We start from the raw sequence: 17703 nt of genomic DNA, 5'->3' as shown, positions 1-17703 counted from the left end.
AGCCAAAGAAATCAAAACCATTAATAAGCACATGAAAAAGTGTTCTACATCTCTTATAATCAGAGAGATGCAAATCAAAACAACTCTGAGGCACCACCTCACACCTAGCAGATTGGCTAACATGACAGCAAAGGAAAATAATGAATGTTGGAGGGGATGCGGCAAAGTAGGGACACTAATTCATTGCTGGTGGAGTTGTGAATTGATCCAGCCATTCTGGAGGGCAATTTGGAACTATGCCCAAAGGGCGATAAAAGACTGTCTGCCCTTTGATCCAGCCATAGCACTGCTGGGTTTGCACCCCAAAGAGATAATAAGGAAAAAGACTTGTACAAGAATATTCATAGCTGCTCTCTTTGTGGTGGCAAAAAATTGGAAAGTGAGGAGATGTCCTCCTATTGGGGAATGGCTGAGCAAATTGTGGTATATGTTGGTGATGGAATACTATTGTGCTAAAAGGAATAATAAAGTGGAGGAATTCCATGGAGACTGGCACGACCTCCAGGAAGTGATGCAGAGCGAAAGGAGCAGAGCCAGGAGAACATTGTACACAGAGACTGATACACTGTGGTACAATCGAAGGTGATGGACTTCTCCATTAGTATCAATGCAATGTCCCTGAATAATCTGCAGGGATCTAAAAAACACTATCCACAAGCAGAGGATAAACTGTGGGAGTAAAAACACTGAAGAAAAGCAAATGCTTGACTACAGGGGCTGAGAGGAAATGACTGAAGAGAGACTCTAAATGAATACTCCAGTGCAAATACCAACAACATGGAAATGGGTTCGAGTCAAGAACACATGTGATAACTAGTGGAATTGTACGTCGGCTATGGGAGAGGGTAAGGTGGTGGTGGTGGTGGTGGGGGGGCGGGGAGGAAAAGAAAATGATCTTTGTTTCCCGTGAATAATGTTTGGAAATGACCAAATAAAAAATGTTTAAAATTAAAAAAAATTTTTTTCTACATGAAACATGATTAGGATTCAAACTAGGGTGGTAATTGTGTAAGAGGATGACAGGGAAATAAAGTCTACTTTGAAAAAAAAAATGAGGAGATTGGGCTAGCTGATCTAAGACACTTTCCTCTGTCTTCTCAAGCTCCTCCTGGTCCTGAGGTTCCAGCTCTGGCATTCTGTGTTCCCTCCCAACTCAGACAATCCAGGATTCTGGGATTCTGGAACAGCTGAGCTATGGAAATGCGCCTGACACCAGACTGCAGAAAAACCCTCAGGACCCAGAGCACAACTGCTAAATCTGAAGGCTTAGTGATAGGCACCCCCTCGTCCTCGAACCCTGAAACCAGCCCCCGTTCTTTCCTCCTGAGGGTGCCAGTCTCTGTTGAGGGTGTCGGCCAGCGGGGCAAACTCCCAGGGTCTTCTGCCTCCCACCCCCCACTTTCTTTCCTGCAGCAAAAACCAGAACAGCTGGAGGAAACCTGCCCCCCTTCCTCCAAGGGTGGCCTCCGGCACTTACTTTTCTTGGAGAAGAGTTTTTTCCTTCGCCCCACGGGGCTTAGCTTGTACTCGTTGTCCTCACAGGTGCAGCCCTCGGTGCTGCCCTTGTAGTATTTGGGCATGAGGTTGGAGAAGCCTTTGATGCTGCTGCCCCCATTGGTCCCCAGCCTCAGGGGTCCTTTGCACTTGTGAAGCTTGAGTTTTCCAGAAGCATCTTCCACACACTGCCACTTCTGCAAGATACGGGGTCCTCATCAGTAACCAGGAGACAGATGATCCGTGTGCATGCATGCACGCATGTGAGCGTGTATGTGTTGGGCAAGGGGTAGGAGGTGAGGGATGGACGAGCAGTATGGACATGAGCCTGGCTAGGACAGGGAGTCACTACTAAAGATAAACAGAAATCAGGGGGGTCTTGAAAGCCACTGGGTATACAAGAAGTGCTCAATAAGTGCTTGCTAGTCAGACTTTTTATAAATACACATAAAAATTAAAAAATATATTTTATAAATAAATAAAAACACAAAATGCCTCTAACATGCATCTTAACATCCACAGAGAGAAGAGGCCACCCACAGAGTGGAAAAGGAAAGATGGTGGAATTGGCATTGAAGGACAAGAATTGAGTCTGTCCTGCCTCTGTCATCTACATGACCTTGGGCAGAGTGCTTTCCATCACTCTGGAACTGTTTCCTCCTCTGCCATCTCTTCTTTGCCCTCCGCCTGCTTCCCCAGGCCCTGATGACACTCCATTGAGGTAATGGATAGAAAGCAGTTTGTAGCCAATATAAAATAAAGTGCTCCAGAAATGTGAGCCCTTGTGGGCTCCTCAGCGGGAAGGGAAGCTGCTCCCAGAGCCTCCTCTCCTCCCAGCAGCCCTCAGGGTGCCTCACCTGTCCCAGCTGCTCACAGGCCGTCTGGTACTCCGCTCGCTGGCATAGGTCCTTCACCCGCTGGTGTTTGGGCAAGAAGTTTTCCTCCTGGGCATCCACCTTCTCGTTCTCTCTTTTATGAAGCAGTTTCCTACAAAGGAGAAATCCCGGAGAGCAGGCACTGGTAAGCACCTTCAAACAGAGAATTTCAGAGCTGGGAGGAACCTCAGAACACAGTCAGTGTCGGGATCACTTAGAGAATTTCAGCTGGAATCAACCCTAAAGACTGCCTTGTTCTACCGCCTCATTTCACAGGAGAGAAAAGAGAAGGAATTTGTCCAAGCGCAGACAGTGATTTAGTTCTCCCAGGCCTGACTCCAGTATATAGCCCACCACATACAAATCTTCCTCGGCATCTCAGGCAACTCTCAAGGAAAACTGTCATTTTGTTGACAAAATTGTAATTTTCTTTCTAAACATGAGGCCTCAATTTGATTGACAGATAGAGATACCCTCTCTGGCCACCTATGGCTCCCCGGGGCTCTTCTGGGCACTCTCCATACTGCCCGCTTCATCTACCCTCCTCTTAAACAAACAAACAAACCCCCAAACAACCAGAGTTGCACAGCTAGGAAGTGTCTGAGGCCTCATTTGAATCCAGGACCTCCTGTCTCTAGGCCTGGCTCTCAATCCACTGAGCCACCAGTTGCCACCAGCTGTCCCCACCACCCATTCTTCTGCCTTGAATTCCAAATCCTGTTCTTCAGCCACCTCAGTATCCTCAATCCCTCCAGCTGTCAGTTCTTTTCCTGGCCATCACCATACCTTCACTGCTTACATTTTCCTTAGTTTTCCCCATCTGGACCCCTTGGAGAAGCAGTTCTGCTTTGCACTGACTTCTGGGGGATCCCTTACACCCCTTTATCCTGTCAAAGATTTTACCTTGCTAGATCCCAGCATTAGATTACCCCCATCACCCGTTACCTTCCAACCTGCTTGCAAGCTACTGAATAAAGCTAGAAAAAAAAATCAAGAAACTGCGCCACCTGGGTGCACCACAGATTTATGTTACAATCTCAACTGGGCTCTCACTGTAGAAAAACAACCCTTTAACACCCCCCAATGAATTTACTCCCCCACTCACCAAAGTGGCTTTTCCAAATCTTGTCAACCCTCTTTGAATCTCCCCCACCTCTCCCACCTTTCACCCTCCTGCATGAGAACCTTGCTTGATATTTCACTGAAAAACAGACCATTCACTAAAACCTCCCTCTTCTTCCTTATGAGACCTCATCTCAGAACTCGGATGCCTTCAGCCACCATTCCTTCATTTTTTCTTTTGCGTCATAAATGTTTATTTTGTCTTTCAGGGAAAACAAATGACTCTAATGAGATGACATTTTGTTGTAAGCTGCCACCATTTCTTAATTCACCCATGTTTCACACAGAGGTGGCCCTGATGCTTGCTGAGACAAACCTCTCTGTTTCCACGTGTGATTTCACTCTGTCCCATCATCTCCAGCTGCCCTACCCTCACACAAAGCTCACAGTTACTGCCTGTCTACTGGCCCTTCCCTGCTGCCTACAAACATGACCATCCTCAAAAGTCCCTCCCTCGATCCATCTAGCCCCAAGAGATGTTGCCAGGTGTGCCTCCTCCCTTCTGTGGCCAAATTCCTTGGGAAGGCTTTCTACAAGCAAGCAATACCTCCTCTTCCTCTCATCTCACTCTCTAACTCTATAATCTGGCTTCTAACCTCAGCATTCAACTAAGATTCCTCTTTCCCAAGTTATCAGTTCTCTTTCTCTTTTTTAAACCCTCCCCTTCAGTCTTAGAATCAATACTGGGTATTACTTCTAAGGCAAAAGATCCCTACAGCAATTGGGGTTAAGTGACTTGCCCAGGATCACACAGCTAGAAAGTTTGTGACACCAGATTTGAACCCAGGACCTCCAGTCTCCAGGCCTGGCTCTTTATCCACTAAGCCACCTAGCTGCTCTCTCTAACATCCCTTTTACTATCAAGAGTATCACTATTCTTCTCATTACCCAAGCTTGCAACTTGGGTATCATCCATAGCTCCTCACTCTCTCTCTTCCAATTTGAATCAGCTGTCAAGTCCTGTCATTTCTGCCCTAGTATCATTTCTCACAGGTGCTTCCCTCTCTCCTCTGACATCACCACCACCCTGGAGCAGGTCCTCATCATGCCTCGTCTGGACCACTGCGAAATCCTGCTGGCTGGTCTTCCTGCTTCGAGTCTTCCCCCTACTTCAGAGAATTTTCCATTCAGTTGCCAAAATGATCTTTCTAAAGTGAATGTCTCACCATTTCTGTAAACTCTAGTGCCTTCCTATTATCTCCAGGATCAATAATTAAATCTGAGCCCTCTCCTTGCTTTTTTGTCTTTTTATACCATACTCCCCACCAGCTCTAGAGCCTAAATCCAGAGATGCGTGTCTCCTTGATGTTCCTTACCATTTCCTGGCATTTTTGCTGGCCTCTCCCCTTGCCTGGAATTTTCTACCTCTTCATCTCCAATTCCCAGTTTTCTTAGGTTTCTGTATGTCTCAGCTTGGCCTTTTTTGGAAGCTCCTGAATTTAGCACAGTGCCTGGCTTTCGATTGACTACTGATTGCCTAGCGTCCCTCTGCTGTGGGAGTTTTTGACTAATTCAGTGCTTGTGTGTTACTGGTGGTGTGTAGAATAATTATCCCTTGTCAAAGAAGCCTTTGAAATCATCACAGGAGGAAGGAAAACACTTCCACCATAGATCCTCCCAAAAAAAGTGCAGAAGGAAGCTCTGGGCCAGGGAAAAATCACAGGCTTTAAGTGGCAATAATCCTTTAAGAGATTTCTTAGATCCTGCTCTAGGGTTTCGAGCATCGCTGGAACAAGGCAAGAAATGGAACTAATTTTCACCCACTTCAAAGTCATGGCACCAAACTTCAACTGGGCTCTCACTGCTGCTTGGCAATCCTATTGTGCTTTTATCGACTCCTCTGTTCACTCCAAATAATGACTATTTTAAGCCTCCCCTTCCCCCCCTCGCCTCCCAATACTTATCACTGATGACCCAAGTTTCTGCAGAATTTTTACTGACCCTAAGCTCGGCCAGCCTGGTCCTCCAAATGTCTCAGCGTCACTGGACTCTTCCTGCTGCCCCAAACTCATCCTATTTTGCTGTCTTTTTCAAGAGCCAAGTGCCAAGCACTTTACACATGTACTCATGTGGTCCTCACATCCATCATGTGATGTGAGTGCTGTTATTATCCCCATTTTTCAGCTGAAGAAATAGAAGCCAACAGAGGAGAAGTCCCGGCTTGCCCAGGGTCACCCAGCTAGGAAGCATCTGAGTCCGAATTTGGACTCGGGTCTTTCTGACTCCAGGACCAGTGCCCCATTCCTTGTGACACTTTCAAGGGCAACAGCCTTCTTTTGGCCACCATTTTCCTGGCTTGTGAGTAGTTAGTATAATTAACTCACTATCACTACTATGATGGTGTTTCTGTCCACTTTAAGGCCACACACTATGGCATTTGTCCAATCAATTTCTAGCACTAGCTCTGGAGACAGTAATCCATCCTAGCTACCAATCCTGGTGCACACATGCCAATCAATTGCCTACAACTCTACTCATCATGCCCCAGGGCGCCCTCACTGCAGAAAGGCAATCCTTTCATATCTTGACCAGAATACCCTTCCCTGGCTGGGGGTCAGTCGTGACCCACTCTTCCATGACAATAGCTATCCATGGGGTTTTCTTGGCAAGGATACTGGAATGGTTTGCCAATTCCTTCTTCAGTGGATTCTTCTGTCAGGTAATCAGAGGTTAAGTGACTTGTCCAAGGTCATAGGACTAGACAATGTATTGAGGCTGGAGTTGAAGTCAGATATTCCACACTCCAGGCCAATACCCTTGACCACATAGCTATCACTCCCTTTTTTGTGTGGCCTTTAGAATAAAAGCTTATTGAGGGCAGGAGTATCTTGCTTTTTGTATTTATATCCTGGTACTTATCACAATATCTGGCCCATCTTAAGTACAAAGGAAATGCTTTTCATTCATTCTCTCACTCCTTAAATCCAATTGTTTGCTCCTCAGTATCTCTCCCATAAATCCTTCTTGCATCCCTATCAGCCTAGTTTAGGCTCTGTTCACCTCTCCCTTGGATCTTCCATAGCTTCCTAACTGCTCTCCCTATATCCCTCTCCAATCCTCTCCAAACTATCTTCCATATAGAGCTGCCAAACTGATATTCTTCTTTTGGAGAGACCCAGTCTCTTAGGCGCCTTTGATATATGTAGCTTCAATACCTAACGGTGTTAGATTAAATGAAATGCACATAGCATTTTTAATTTAATTAATTAATTGATCAAATTATAAGATTAATATATAATATAAAAATTAAAATGAACTAAAATAAATTGCAATTAATTAATTAATTTAATTAATGCTTACTCACTGGTCTCCCTCTAGTCACAAAAGAGAAGGTACTCATTCCTTTTAGAAGTCAATCTCTCTCTGCCTGTGCTCTCCATCTCTCTGAGGGGAAACTGAAGATGCATTAGAGGAAGATGACCTGTGGAGCATCCCTTCTGTCCGTCTTCCTTTAAAGCCCAGCACAAACACCTCCCCTCCGAGGAAGCTCTCCCTGGTCCATAGTGTGCTTCTTGCTTGGAGAGAATCTGAGTCCTCAATGCACTTGGGGAATACTGTGTCATATGATTACTTTCCTCCTAAACGGTCAGCTCCGTGAGGGCAGAAGGACTCTGTTTTATGTGAGCGTTTGGGTCTGCCCTGGCACAGCGTTCTGGACACCCTTAATAGCTGAATGACCGTCTAGTTAAAGGCTTCTTTCTTACCCTCTTTCCACCAGGAATGAGTCTCTCCAGACCTTTATCTTCTTTTTCAGGTGGAACCTAGGGAAAACACACAGAGCTCAGCTCTGGGCACAAGCACAGCGCCCACCTCCCCAGAGCCTCCGGGGCTGGCCGGCCTTGCATCTGCCGCCTGTGGGAACTAACCGGCACGCAACGGAATGTGGCGTCCCCGTAGGGCGCAGGGCTCCACCGAAATTCTGTGTAGAGCTGGAAGGATGGAATACAAAACCTTTATTCTATAGCGAGGGAAGCTAAAGAAAGCTGGCTCCGTGCCACAGGAAGAGGGAGTCAGGGGGTCACACTTGGGCCTTCTGACCCCAAATTCAGCTTCCATTGGCCGCTACTGTGGCAGCTTAGACAGCAGCAGTTACAGGCTACCCCACGAGGGGTCACTACTGCCTTGCAGAGAATCTAGCATTCTCCTAGCTTGGCCAGGGAGCGAGACATAACCCAAGTGGGATCATGGGATTCTTCAAACTGCAAGAGACATTAGAGAATGTGAGGTTTGGGGCGTCTTCCCCCTGCTTATGTCACAGACCCCTAGGGAATCCTTAGAGGAATATGGATTTATTTTTCCTTTTCAAATTTATTTTTGCTAATCATGTTTTCTTTTCTCTTTTTTTTCAACCTTTACCTTCCGTATTGGAATCAATACTGTGTACTGGTTCCAAGGCAGAAGAGTGGTAAGGGCTAGGAAATGGGGGTCAAGTGACTTGCCCAGGGTCACCCAGCTGGAAGTGTCTGAGGCCAAATTTGAAACCAGAACCTCCCATCTCTAGGCCTGACTCTCAATCCACTGAACTACCCAGCTGCCCCCTCCACATACATTTTCTGAAGTTCTATGATCCAGATTGTCTCCTTCTACTTCTTCTCTTTCCTACCCTGGAGCAGGCAAGCAATTCAATCTGGGTTATATGTGTATTATCACAAAGCACATTTTCTATATTAGAATAATATTTTTTGACCATTGAAAAGGAAAGCTTAGGTAGAGGTTGGAGAAAATCAAGATATATCTTTTTCCCTTTCCTCCCATTCAAATTCATGGATCTCCAGGATAAGAATTCTTGATCTAGTTCAACCCCTGGTCTTGCAGATGGGGAAACTGAGGTCAAGTGAGGCAGCGTGACTTACAGGATCACAGATGTAGAGCTGGACAAAGTCTCATGGCCATTTAGTTCAACCCCATCCTTTTCACAAATGAAGAAACCGAGGCACGACGAGCAGTAAAGGCTGGGCTTTGAAGCCCGGTCTTTCTTCTGATTCCACAACAGAGCTCCTTCCACTGTTTCTCTAGTATCCCCACGTTAAACATGAGGAACACCGAGGCTCAGAAATGCCAGGCGGCCAGTCCCACAGAGAGCGTGAGAGCTGGCGCCCAGACGGCTTTAATTTCCCTGTCTTTGCTTTATAGCACCATCACCTTAGAGGCAGGGCCAGAAGGGAAGTCCAGCCTCCCTTAGACCACTTCTGCCGCACTGCCCGGCCGTTGTGCCTAATGCTACCCTGAGCTCGACACTCACTGCTCTCTTGGAGCCCACCAAGGTCTCCTGGCTTCTTCTGGAATACAAAATGTGTGCAGCCTTTATTCAATCTGTGCCCTGCCTCTGGGGGTCGGAGCCACTGCTGCTGGGGAGGATCACTGCACGCGGACACTCGCGTCTCGCCACCAGGGCTCTGTTCTGCCGGATGCTTCTGGGGGGCAGAACCTGCCCTTTCTTCCCTCCCCCTCCTCCGGCTCGCCTCCCAGATGTTCTCACCTATTGACCGGCCTTTCTGTATCCAGGAGCTTGAGAATGGACTTGCCGTCCATGTCGGGAGGGATGTCCAGGCCTGCGATGTCCAGGATAGTTGGCGCCAGGTCAATGTTCAGGACGATATGGGGATTTCTACCGAAAACAAGAGGGAAGCGTTAAGGACCCCAAGTACCGCACTCTCCTCGCCGTGGCTCCTGCTAGAGCCTTTGGGAATCTAAATCTCAGGGGCTGGAGGAAGGAAGTTGGAGTCTTGGTCTTCCTTGGTCTCCAAGCCACTTCCGGGCGTCTCTCCCTATTCCCAGCCTCCCCTGCTTTGTAGCATTCCTTTGTGTTTTATCTTTTTTTAAACCCTTACTTTCCATCTTAGAATTCATACTAAGTATCAGTTCCAAGGCAGAAGAGTGGTCAGGGCTCAGCAGTTGGGGTTAAGTGATTTGCCCAGGGTTACAGTTAGGAAGTATCTAAGGCCAGATTTGAACCCAGGAACTCCCATCTCCAAGCCTGAGCTACCTCGCTGCCCCTAGGGAATATGTTTTTCATCCACTTTGGTTTTTATATGTTCAGAAGCACTTTCAACTAAATGCAGTTTTCATTGAGGAGTTTTTTAAGTCTTAAGGCTAGATTAGTACCATAAGTATGATCTGAAAATAGAGAAGCTCACTACTAACAGGGAATCTTTCTTTTATTTGTCCTTTTTTTAGAGTATTCTCAAAAATACCTTAGACGATTTTGATTTTTAACAGAGGAGCAAACTTGGGTACAGATAAGAGAAAGGACTTGCCTGAGGTCACACAGGTAGTAGGTGACAGAGCCAGGTATTGAAATCTCTCTCCTCAGTCTGTGCTCTTTCCATGACATCACACAGGGAAGTGACCGGCCCAAGGTCTCATAGCTAGTTAGTGGCAAGGCTGAGATTTGAAGCCGGATGTCCTGATTTTCAGTCCTGTGTTTCTCCCACTATCCTGCATTGGCTTTTCATATTTTAATCTAGCTGCATCCTCAGGAGACTCCTGGGTCTCTATTTCTGCATTCTATATTCAGGACTCATTTAGAAGGAACCTTAGCTGTGCATGTATGTGTTCAGCTCATTATAGATGGAAGTCCCAAAGCACTGCTTAATGGTGAGTATTTGCATATCAAAAATCCCAAGAGTCCAGCTACATAATTTCCCAAATGATCAAAGTTGCTCTGATCATTATCAGTCTTTTTACACTCCCCCATCCCAGACAGAGCACTTCCCAGGAGGAACATGTCACCTCAGAGGTTAACTCAAGGAGAGCTGTGCTGCCCAAACGCTGAGAGAGGGGAGAGAGCTTTCTGCATCCTGGTCTCCGGCTAGTGCTCTCTGTCTCTCTCTGCCTGTCTCTCTCCCTCCCTCCCTCTCTCTCTCTCTGTCTCTTTCTGTCTCTCCCTCTCCCTCTCTCTCTCTGTCTCTCCCTCTCCCTCTCCCTCTCCCTCTCCCTCTCCCTCTCTCTCTCTCCCTCTCCCTCTCTCTCTCTCTCTCCCTCTCCCTCTCTCTCTCTCTCTCTCTCTCCCTCTCTCTCTCCCCCCCCTCTCTCTCTCTCTTTCTCTCTGCCTGCCTCTTTCCTTCCCTCTCTCTGCCTATCTTTCTCTGTCTGTCTCTCTGTCTCCCTCTGCCTGTCTGTCTGTCTCACTCAGTATCTCTTTATATTTCTCTTTTCTCTTTATCTCTTAGCCTCTATCTCTCTGTCTCTTTCTTTGTGTTTTTCTCTCTCTCACCCTGTCTCTTTCTTTATGTCTCTCTCTCTGTCTTTCTGTCTCTCTCCTTTCTTTCCTTTCTGTCTCAGAATTAATATTAAATATTGGTTCTAAGGCAGAAGGCCAATAAGGGCTAAGCACCTGGGATTAAGTGACTGGCCTAGGGTCACACAGTTAGGAAGCATCTGAGGCCAAATTTGAACCCCTGGGCTTCCTGCCTTCAAGCCTGGCTTTCTATCCACTGAGCCATCTCGCTGCCTCGTGGCTGTTACTTTCAAGATGGCAAGACTATTCTCTGACAATGACTAGGAAATCTCAGAAGACTCCCCACTCCGGGAGCGCTGGGCAAATGGTCCCATGTCACCAGGTGCTCACCGGTTTGGGCCTGGGACACCCAATGACACAGAGGCACTCGGGCCTAAGTCTCAACTAGCATTTGGGGAGGAAGAGAAGTCCAGCGTTCCTGCCACCTGGGCAAGGCTCCCCAAATGGCTCTTTCTCACCCCGGCACCAGATTGGGCTTGACGTTGTCCCCGGGGAGTGTGGCCCCTTCCCCAGAGAAGAGACTCACAGAGACCCTGCCTCCACGTTGGGGCCTCGGATGTAGAAGGGGACTCTGATGTCAAACTCGTAGGGCATGGATTTCCCTTTCACCAGGCCAAACTGGCCGATATGGTAGCCATGGTCAGCGGTGTAAACGATGTAGGTGTTGTCCAGCTCGCCCGTCTCAACCAGCATGTTGTAAATCTGAAACGACAGAAATGAACAAGGCCACGTGGTCGTAGCACCAGGGACTGCCTGCACTGTGCCCAGGGCCAGCGCAGATGCATCCTAATTCAGTCACCAGGACTAATGACCAGCATTTAGCTCCTGTTTTGGAATTGGCAAAGAGGGCAGCTGGGGGGCTCAGGAGTTAGAGAACTAGGTTTGGAGTCGGGAGGCCTTGAGTGCAGATCTGACTTCCGAGCTGTGCGGTCCCGATTTCCCAGCTCTGACTTCTGCCCTAGAACCAATGATTGAGGGTTTCCAACAAATAAGTAAATAGGTCACGTTGGCAAAGCATTTCACACACATTATTAACTCAATCAATCTTCACTATAACCCTGGAAGATAGGCGCTATTATTATCCCCACTTTTCAGATGAGGAAAGTGAAGCCCAGAGAAGTTGCTCAGAGTCACCCAGATAGGGCGTATCTGAGGCAGGATTTGCACTTGAGTCTTCCTGATTTCAGGTTCTTTGTTGTATCCATTGGGACACTGCCCCATGCTTATACAGGACTTTATTGTTAACAAAGGTCTTCTCATAAACAAATCTGAGAGAGGAGTATCGAAAAGGCTACTATTCCCATTATACAGATGAAGAATTGGAAGCCCAGAGAGACTAAGTGACGGAGTAGTAGACACTGAGATGGGGTTCGAATCCAGGCGCTCTCATGTCACATCTATGAGGTTCGAAGAACAGAATAACTTGTTGCCCATAGAGACATGGCTAATAAGTCTTTTAGCTCCAAGTCCAGCGCCCTTCCTGCCATAGACTACGCTTCCTTCTGGGGTTCTGCAGGGATGTCTCTCCTCTGGCACTTCTGTGAATTTCTCTCACATGTTTTTCCAGGCTCTTCTGTGGACTCATCTTAACTCCTGGACTAGACCATGGCTGCTCATATTCTCTTTTTCCCTCTTATTTCTTTCTCTCTCTCTCTCCCTCCCTCTCTCTGTCTCTCTCTGTCTCTCTCTGTCTCTCTGTCTCTCTCCCTCCCTCTCTCTGTCTCTCTCTGTCTCTCTCTCTGTCTCTCTCTCTCTGTCTCTCTCTGTCTCTCTCTCTCTGTCTCTCTCTCCCTCCCTCCCCCTTCTCTCTCTGTCTCTCTCTGTCTCTCTCTCTCTGTCTCTCTCTCCCTCCCTCCCCCTTCTCTCTCTCTCCCTCTCTCTCTCTGTCTCTCTCTGTCTCTCTCTCTGTCTCTCTGTCTCTCTCTCTCCCTCTCTCTCTCTCTCCCTCCCTCCCCCCTTCTCTCTCTCTCTCCCTCTCTCTCCCTCCCTCTCTCTGTCTCTGTCTGTCTCTCTCTCCTCTCTCTCTCTGTCTCTCTGTCTCTCTCTCTCCCTCTCTCTCTCTCTCCCTCCCTCCCCCCTTCTCTCTCTCTCTCCCTCTCTCTCCCTCCCTCTCTCTGTCTCTGTCTGTCTCTCTCTCCTCTCTCTCTCTGTCTCTGTCTCTCTCTGTCTCTCTCTCTCTGTCTCTCTCTCCCTCCCTCCCCCTTCTCTCTCTCTCTCCCTCTCTCTCTCTGTCTCTCTCTCTGTCTCTCTGTCTCTCTCTCTCCCTCTCTCTCTCTCCCTCCCTCCCCCTTCTCTCTCTCTCCCCCCTCTCTCCCTCTCTCTGTCTCTCTCTCTGTCTCTCTCTCTCTCTCTCTCCCTCTCTCGCTGTCTCTCTCTCTCTCTCTCTCTCTCTCTCTCTCTCTCTCTCTCCTCTCTCTCCCTCTCTCTGTCTCTCTCTCTCTCACCCCCCTCCCCTCTCTTTCACCTCCCTCTCTCTGCATAGCCCCCTCTAGATCTCCCTCTGTCTCTGTTCTTGTAGTAGTCTTCCCATTAGTATTCTCATTCATTCTCTTCCTCTTACACACGGGCGCAGAGGAAGCTGCTGGGAGATTGGTAAGGGAATAAGTGAAAGGGGAAAGGCTGAGCTTTGAGAAGCCCACCTGCTCCTGGTTACAAGGTTTCCCGGAGCCCTGTGTGCGGTGACACACAGTGGGAGCACACAAACTCCAGGCCTCAAGAAGTGCTCTAGTTAAAAGGACCACGGGCGGAATTCTCCAAATGTGGCCTGGCTGGTGATGAAATTAAGCCATTTCCAGGCCTCAGAAGCTGCGCTGGGCTCCGTGCAGGAGGCCGTCCGTGCTTCTGTCCGTGAGGGCTTTCTTCTGTCACGTGCAATCTGAGGCAGGTGGCACTGCCACGGCGCCAGACCTGGCCGCGGGAAGAGCTGCGCTCAGACGGGAGATAGTTATTTACTGGCTGTGTGACTCTGAACAAGTCACTTCACCCTGTTAGCTTCAGTTCCCTCCTCTGTAAAATGAGGCGGAGAAGGAAATGGCCAGCGGCCCAGGATGTCTGCCAAGGACAGCCCAAATGGCACCCCAGAGAGCCGGACGACTGCACAAGAACAATCACCACCTTGTCCGCGTGCTGTCCCTCCAGGATAGGACGCAGTGGGTGTTGGGCTGTGCCTCCGGAGGTGGGTTTATTCTTATTCCTATTCACCCTACACTGCCTTTCCTTTTTCCCCAGCCAGCCAGGCCCCGGGCCAGGGGCTTGGGAAGCCCAGAGCCGGTGAGGGGGGGGGAGGGGCGGGGGGGGGGGGGCGGGGAGGGCCCACTCACCGTCTCCATGGAGTCATCCACAGACATGAGGGTCTGCAGGCGCTTCCTCTGCAGCATATTGGTGAATTCCATGTGGATGGGCTTCATCGGGCCGGTGTACCGCATGATCCAGTGCTTGTCGGGGTTCGGCGCGTAGTTGTAGCTTGGAGTGCTGGGGAGGACAAACAGAGGCCGGGGGATGGACGCGTTGCCCAGAACACACCTGGCGGAGCTGGAAAGAGCTTCGCCCATGTAAGAGGCGAAGGACACCTCGGGAAAGGGGGCGCAGGCAGGGGAAGCTGGGCTCGAGTCTTGGGTCTTCTACTTATGACCCAAGTGCTGGTTACGCGGATGACTGGCTTAGACCAGCCCCTGAACTGTCCAAGGACTCGGTTTCCCCATTTGTAAGATAAGAGGGTTGGAAGAGAAGCCTAAAGAGCAGGCCTAAATCTGTGCTTACCTTCCATCTTACCATCTTACAATCAATACTGTGCTTGGTTCTAAGGCAGAAGTACAGTCAGGGCTCGGCTACAGGGGTGAAGTGACTTGCCCAGGGTCACCCAGCTAGGGAGGTGTCTGAGACCACATTTGAACTCAGGACCTTCCCTCTCTAGGCCTGGCTCTCAATCCACTGAGCCACCCAAATTTTCAATAATAATAATAATAATGATAATGTTAATAATAATAACAAAAAGTCCTGGATGGTGATTTGGAAGAGAACTCAGAGGCTGCAGAGCTGGGAGGGCCTGGAGACCCCTTCATTTCACAGAAGAAGAAACTAGGCAGGTGGGGGACAGCTGGTTGGCTCAGTGGATAAGAGACGGGAGATCCTGGGTTCAAATGTGGCCTCAGACACATCCTGGCTGGGTGACCCGGGCAAGCCACTTCACCCCCATTGCTACTCTTCTGCCTTGGAACCTGGACTTAGCCTCTGGTTTATTAAAACAACCAAACCGCCCCCACTGAGTTCGCTTTGAGCCCTGTCCCTAAGGACACGGGGCGCAGACCGACGGGCCCGTAATGGGTCTGCTTGCCGAGAGCCGGGGGACCAAGGGAGAGCGAGTGCCGGCCCACCGGCCGCCCCCAAGAGCATCTGGAAATGCCCACATACGGGGCCAAAAAGAAGGCTCAAAGCGTCAGCCTGGGGAATTGCTTCATTACGTGACTCTCCCCTTTCTTCTGAGCCTCACTTTCCTCTCCTGAAAAATGGGCGATCCTCAACGACACACGCACCACCCAGTGGCATTGCTCGTTGCCTACAGGGGCGGGGGTGGGAAGAACATGAACCGTGTGACCATGGAAAAATGTTCTAAATTAATGAAATACACATTTTCAATTAAAGAAACAGAACCAAACAAAAAACAATGGGAGATCCTCCCGCTCAGCTCCCCACCTTTGAAGGCCCCTGCGAGGAAAGGGCTCTTGGACTTCCTCCGGTACCACAAACCCGATTATCCCGACTTTATTGCAGCCTGTTTGGGGAGCTCGCACACTCACCAGGCCATGCAGATCTGAATTGGACCACAGAGCCTTGTTTACACTTCCCTTAATCACTTCCAAATCCTTTTGTATTCTAGGTATTCGCCGACATGTTGGAGGATCAATGCAGGCGCAGTCGGTAAGCCCTCCTGCTGCAGCTGGGCTCCGAGGCCTGGGACCCTGGGCTCTTTATTTCTGCATTTCCTGTCATGCTAAGGACACGGTGGGGATCTAATAAACGCGTGTGCACCCCCAATCCACCCCGAATCTGCTCTATCCTGGGATCTCCCAAAGGCACAATGTAACCATTTCGATCAACAACCATCAAGAGATAGAAACCCAACCTAGTTATTTTAAATTTAAATTTGATTTAAAGCCCCTGCCTTCCATCTTAGAATCCATACTGTATATTGGATCCAAGGCAGAAGAGTGGTAAGGGCTAGGCAATGGGGGTCAAGTGACTTGCCCAGGGTCACACAGCTAGGAAGTGGCTGAGGTCATATTTGAACCCAGGACCATGTCTAGGTCTGGCTCTCAATCCACTGAGCTACCCAGCTGCCCCCCTAATTTTCAATAATAATAACCACAACAATAATCTAGCATTTACATAAGGTTTGCAAAGCTCATTACAAATACTATTTGATTTGAACCTCACAACAATTCTGGGAGATGACTCCCATTTTACTGATGAGAAATCTGAGACTGTGGGCCCTTCCCAGAGTCACATAGTAAGGTTAGATTGGAACTCATGTGTCCCTAAGTCCCTGTCCAGAGATCTATTTACACTGTACCACCTACCTTGCCTTCAAGGGCCACCTTAAAAGCCACCGCTTCCATAAAGCCTTCCCTGATTGCCTTTGAGCTCCTGTTCATCTCCCTCTAACACCTGAAGAAATCTCTGCTAACCACAGGAAAGGCTATTGGCCCTGTCCCTGGACCCCAATATTCTACAGGTCTAAGAATCCACTAGATTCCTCTAAAATTGTTTGGACATAGTAGGCTCTTAATAGATGCTTGCTCCCTTCCCTCCCTCCGCTCTCCCTCCAAAGCTTTCTTTTCCAGGTTCTAGAACCTGGAATATCATGGAGCTGGAGAGTGAGGGCCTTAGAGTCAGTCCATTTGGCAGAGTGGAAAGCAAGATGGAAATTGGCTGGAGTCACTGCTCAGCTCAGACCCTTTGGGTAAAGGCATCTTATTTCTTGGATCCTCAGTTTCCTCATCTGTAAAACTGAGATTTACTTATTTATTGGGCAGCTCCGTGGCTCAGTGGATAGAGTGTAAGCCTAGAATCAGAAAGACCTGCATTCAAATGCAGTCTCGGCTGTGTGACCCTGGACAAGTTACTTCACCCTGTTTGCCTCAGTTTCCTCATCTGTAAAATAAGCTAGAGAAAGAAATGGCAAACCAGTCTAATATCTTTGCCAAGAAAACTCCAAATGGGGTCCCAAATAATTGTACAAAACTGAAAAATGACCAAACAAAAATCTGTTTGCCGCATGATTGTTATGGTAAAATTATGGTAAGTACGTTAAAATGTTATAGAATTTTTTAAAAAAGTTATAAGAATGGAAGGTATTACTATCATCATCATTTCTAGAGCAAGAAAGAATTTCAGAGGCTATTCAAGTCCAGCTTCCTTATTTTACAGATAAGGAAACTGAGGCTCAGGGACATTAGGTGTCTTCCTCAAGGTCACAGATGTGAGGATCTGAAGCCAGGTCCTATGAATCCAGAAACTGCTATTTCCATTCAGCCTCTCAGTCTCTGAATGCAAGGTCATCCCTAGGCAAAACCCTGCATCAAAAATATGCTTTCTCTACTTCCAGTTTCTTCATTTTACAGGTTAGGAAACTAAGGATCAGATGGGGAAAAGTGACTCATTTATAATCCCATAGCTAATAAAATCTGGGACTTCACCTCTGGTCTCCCGAATCCACTTCTGGGCACCTTCCATCATGCCACATTTTTTTCTCTGATCCACGGAGGAAAGAAAAGCTTCCCCTGCAGAAACCCTACGACTTGAGGATGCCCTGGTCCTGCCACCTTCTCTGGCTCCTACAGGCATGCTCAATCAATAAGAAAATAGCAATTGGATTTCAGCAGGCTGGAGGGGGAAAGTTTTTCAAAGCCAGCTCTGGGCAGACATGGGAGGCCAAGGGAAGCTGGGAGAAGAGGAGGAGGGGGCAAGGCGTTG

The 17703-nt window shown here is 48.4% G+C and overlaps 1 protein-coding gene across 4 annotated transcripts in view; it reads right to left on the bottom strand.

Annotated features, from left to right (window-relative positions):
• Nucleotides 1–17703, bottom strand: part of SULF2 (sulfatase 2) — a 138222-nt gene that overhangs the window by 19265 nt on the left and 101254 nt on the right. For all 4 annotated transcript variants that reach the window (XM_056812988.1, XM_007475775.3, XM_001379265.5 and 1 more), the window contains exons 6-11: nucleotides 14052–14202; nucleotides 11258–11433; nucleotides 8971–9099; nucleotides 7196–7252; nucleotides 2352–2481; nucleotides 1478–1691 (exon numbers count right to left, since the gene is read on the bottom strand). In XM_056812988.1, coding sequence (XP_056668966.1) covers nucleotides 1478–1691; nucleotides 2352–2481; nucleotides 7196–7252; nucleotides 8971–9099; nucleotides 11258–11433; nucleotides 14052–14202 — 857 coding nt within the window. The remainder of the gene's footprint in view (nucleotides 1–1477; nucleotides 1692–2351; nucleotides 2482–7195; nucleotides 7253–8970; nucleotides 9100–11257; nucleotides 11434–14051; nucleotides 14203–17703) is intronic.

The sequence above is a fragment of the Monodelphis domestica genome, chromosome 1, assembly GCF_027887165.1.
Source record: "Monodelphis domestica isolate mMonDom1 chromosome 1, mMonDom1.pri, whole genome shotgun sequence".
Classification (NCBI taxonomy): domain Eukaryota; kingdom Metazoa; phylum Chordata; class Mammalia; order Didelphimorphia; family Didelphidae; genus Monodelphis; species Monodelphis domestica.
The sequence above is the reverse complement of the archived record's forward strand: the minus strand, read 5'-3'. Positions and strand labels throughout refer to the sequence as shown.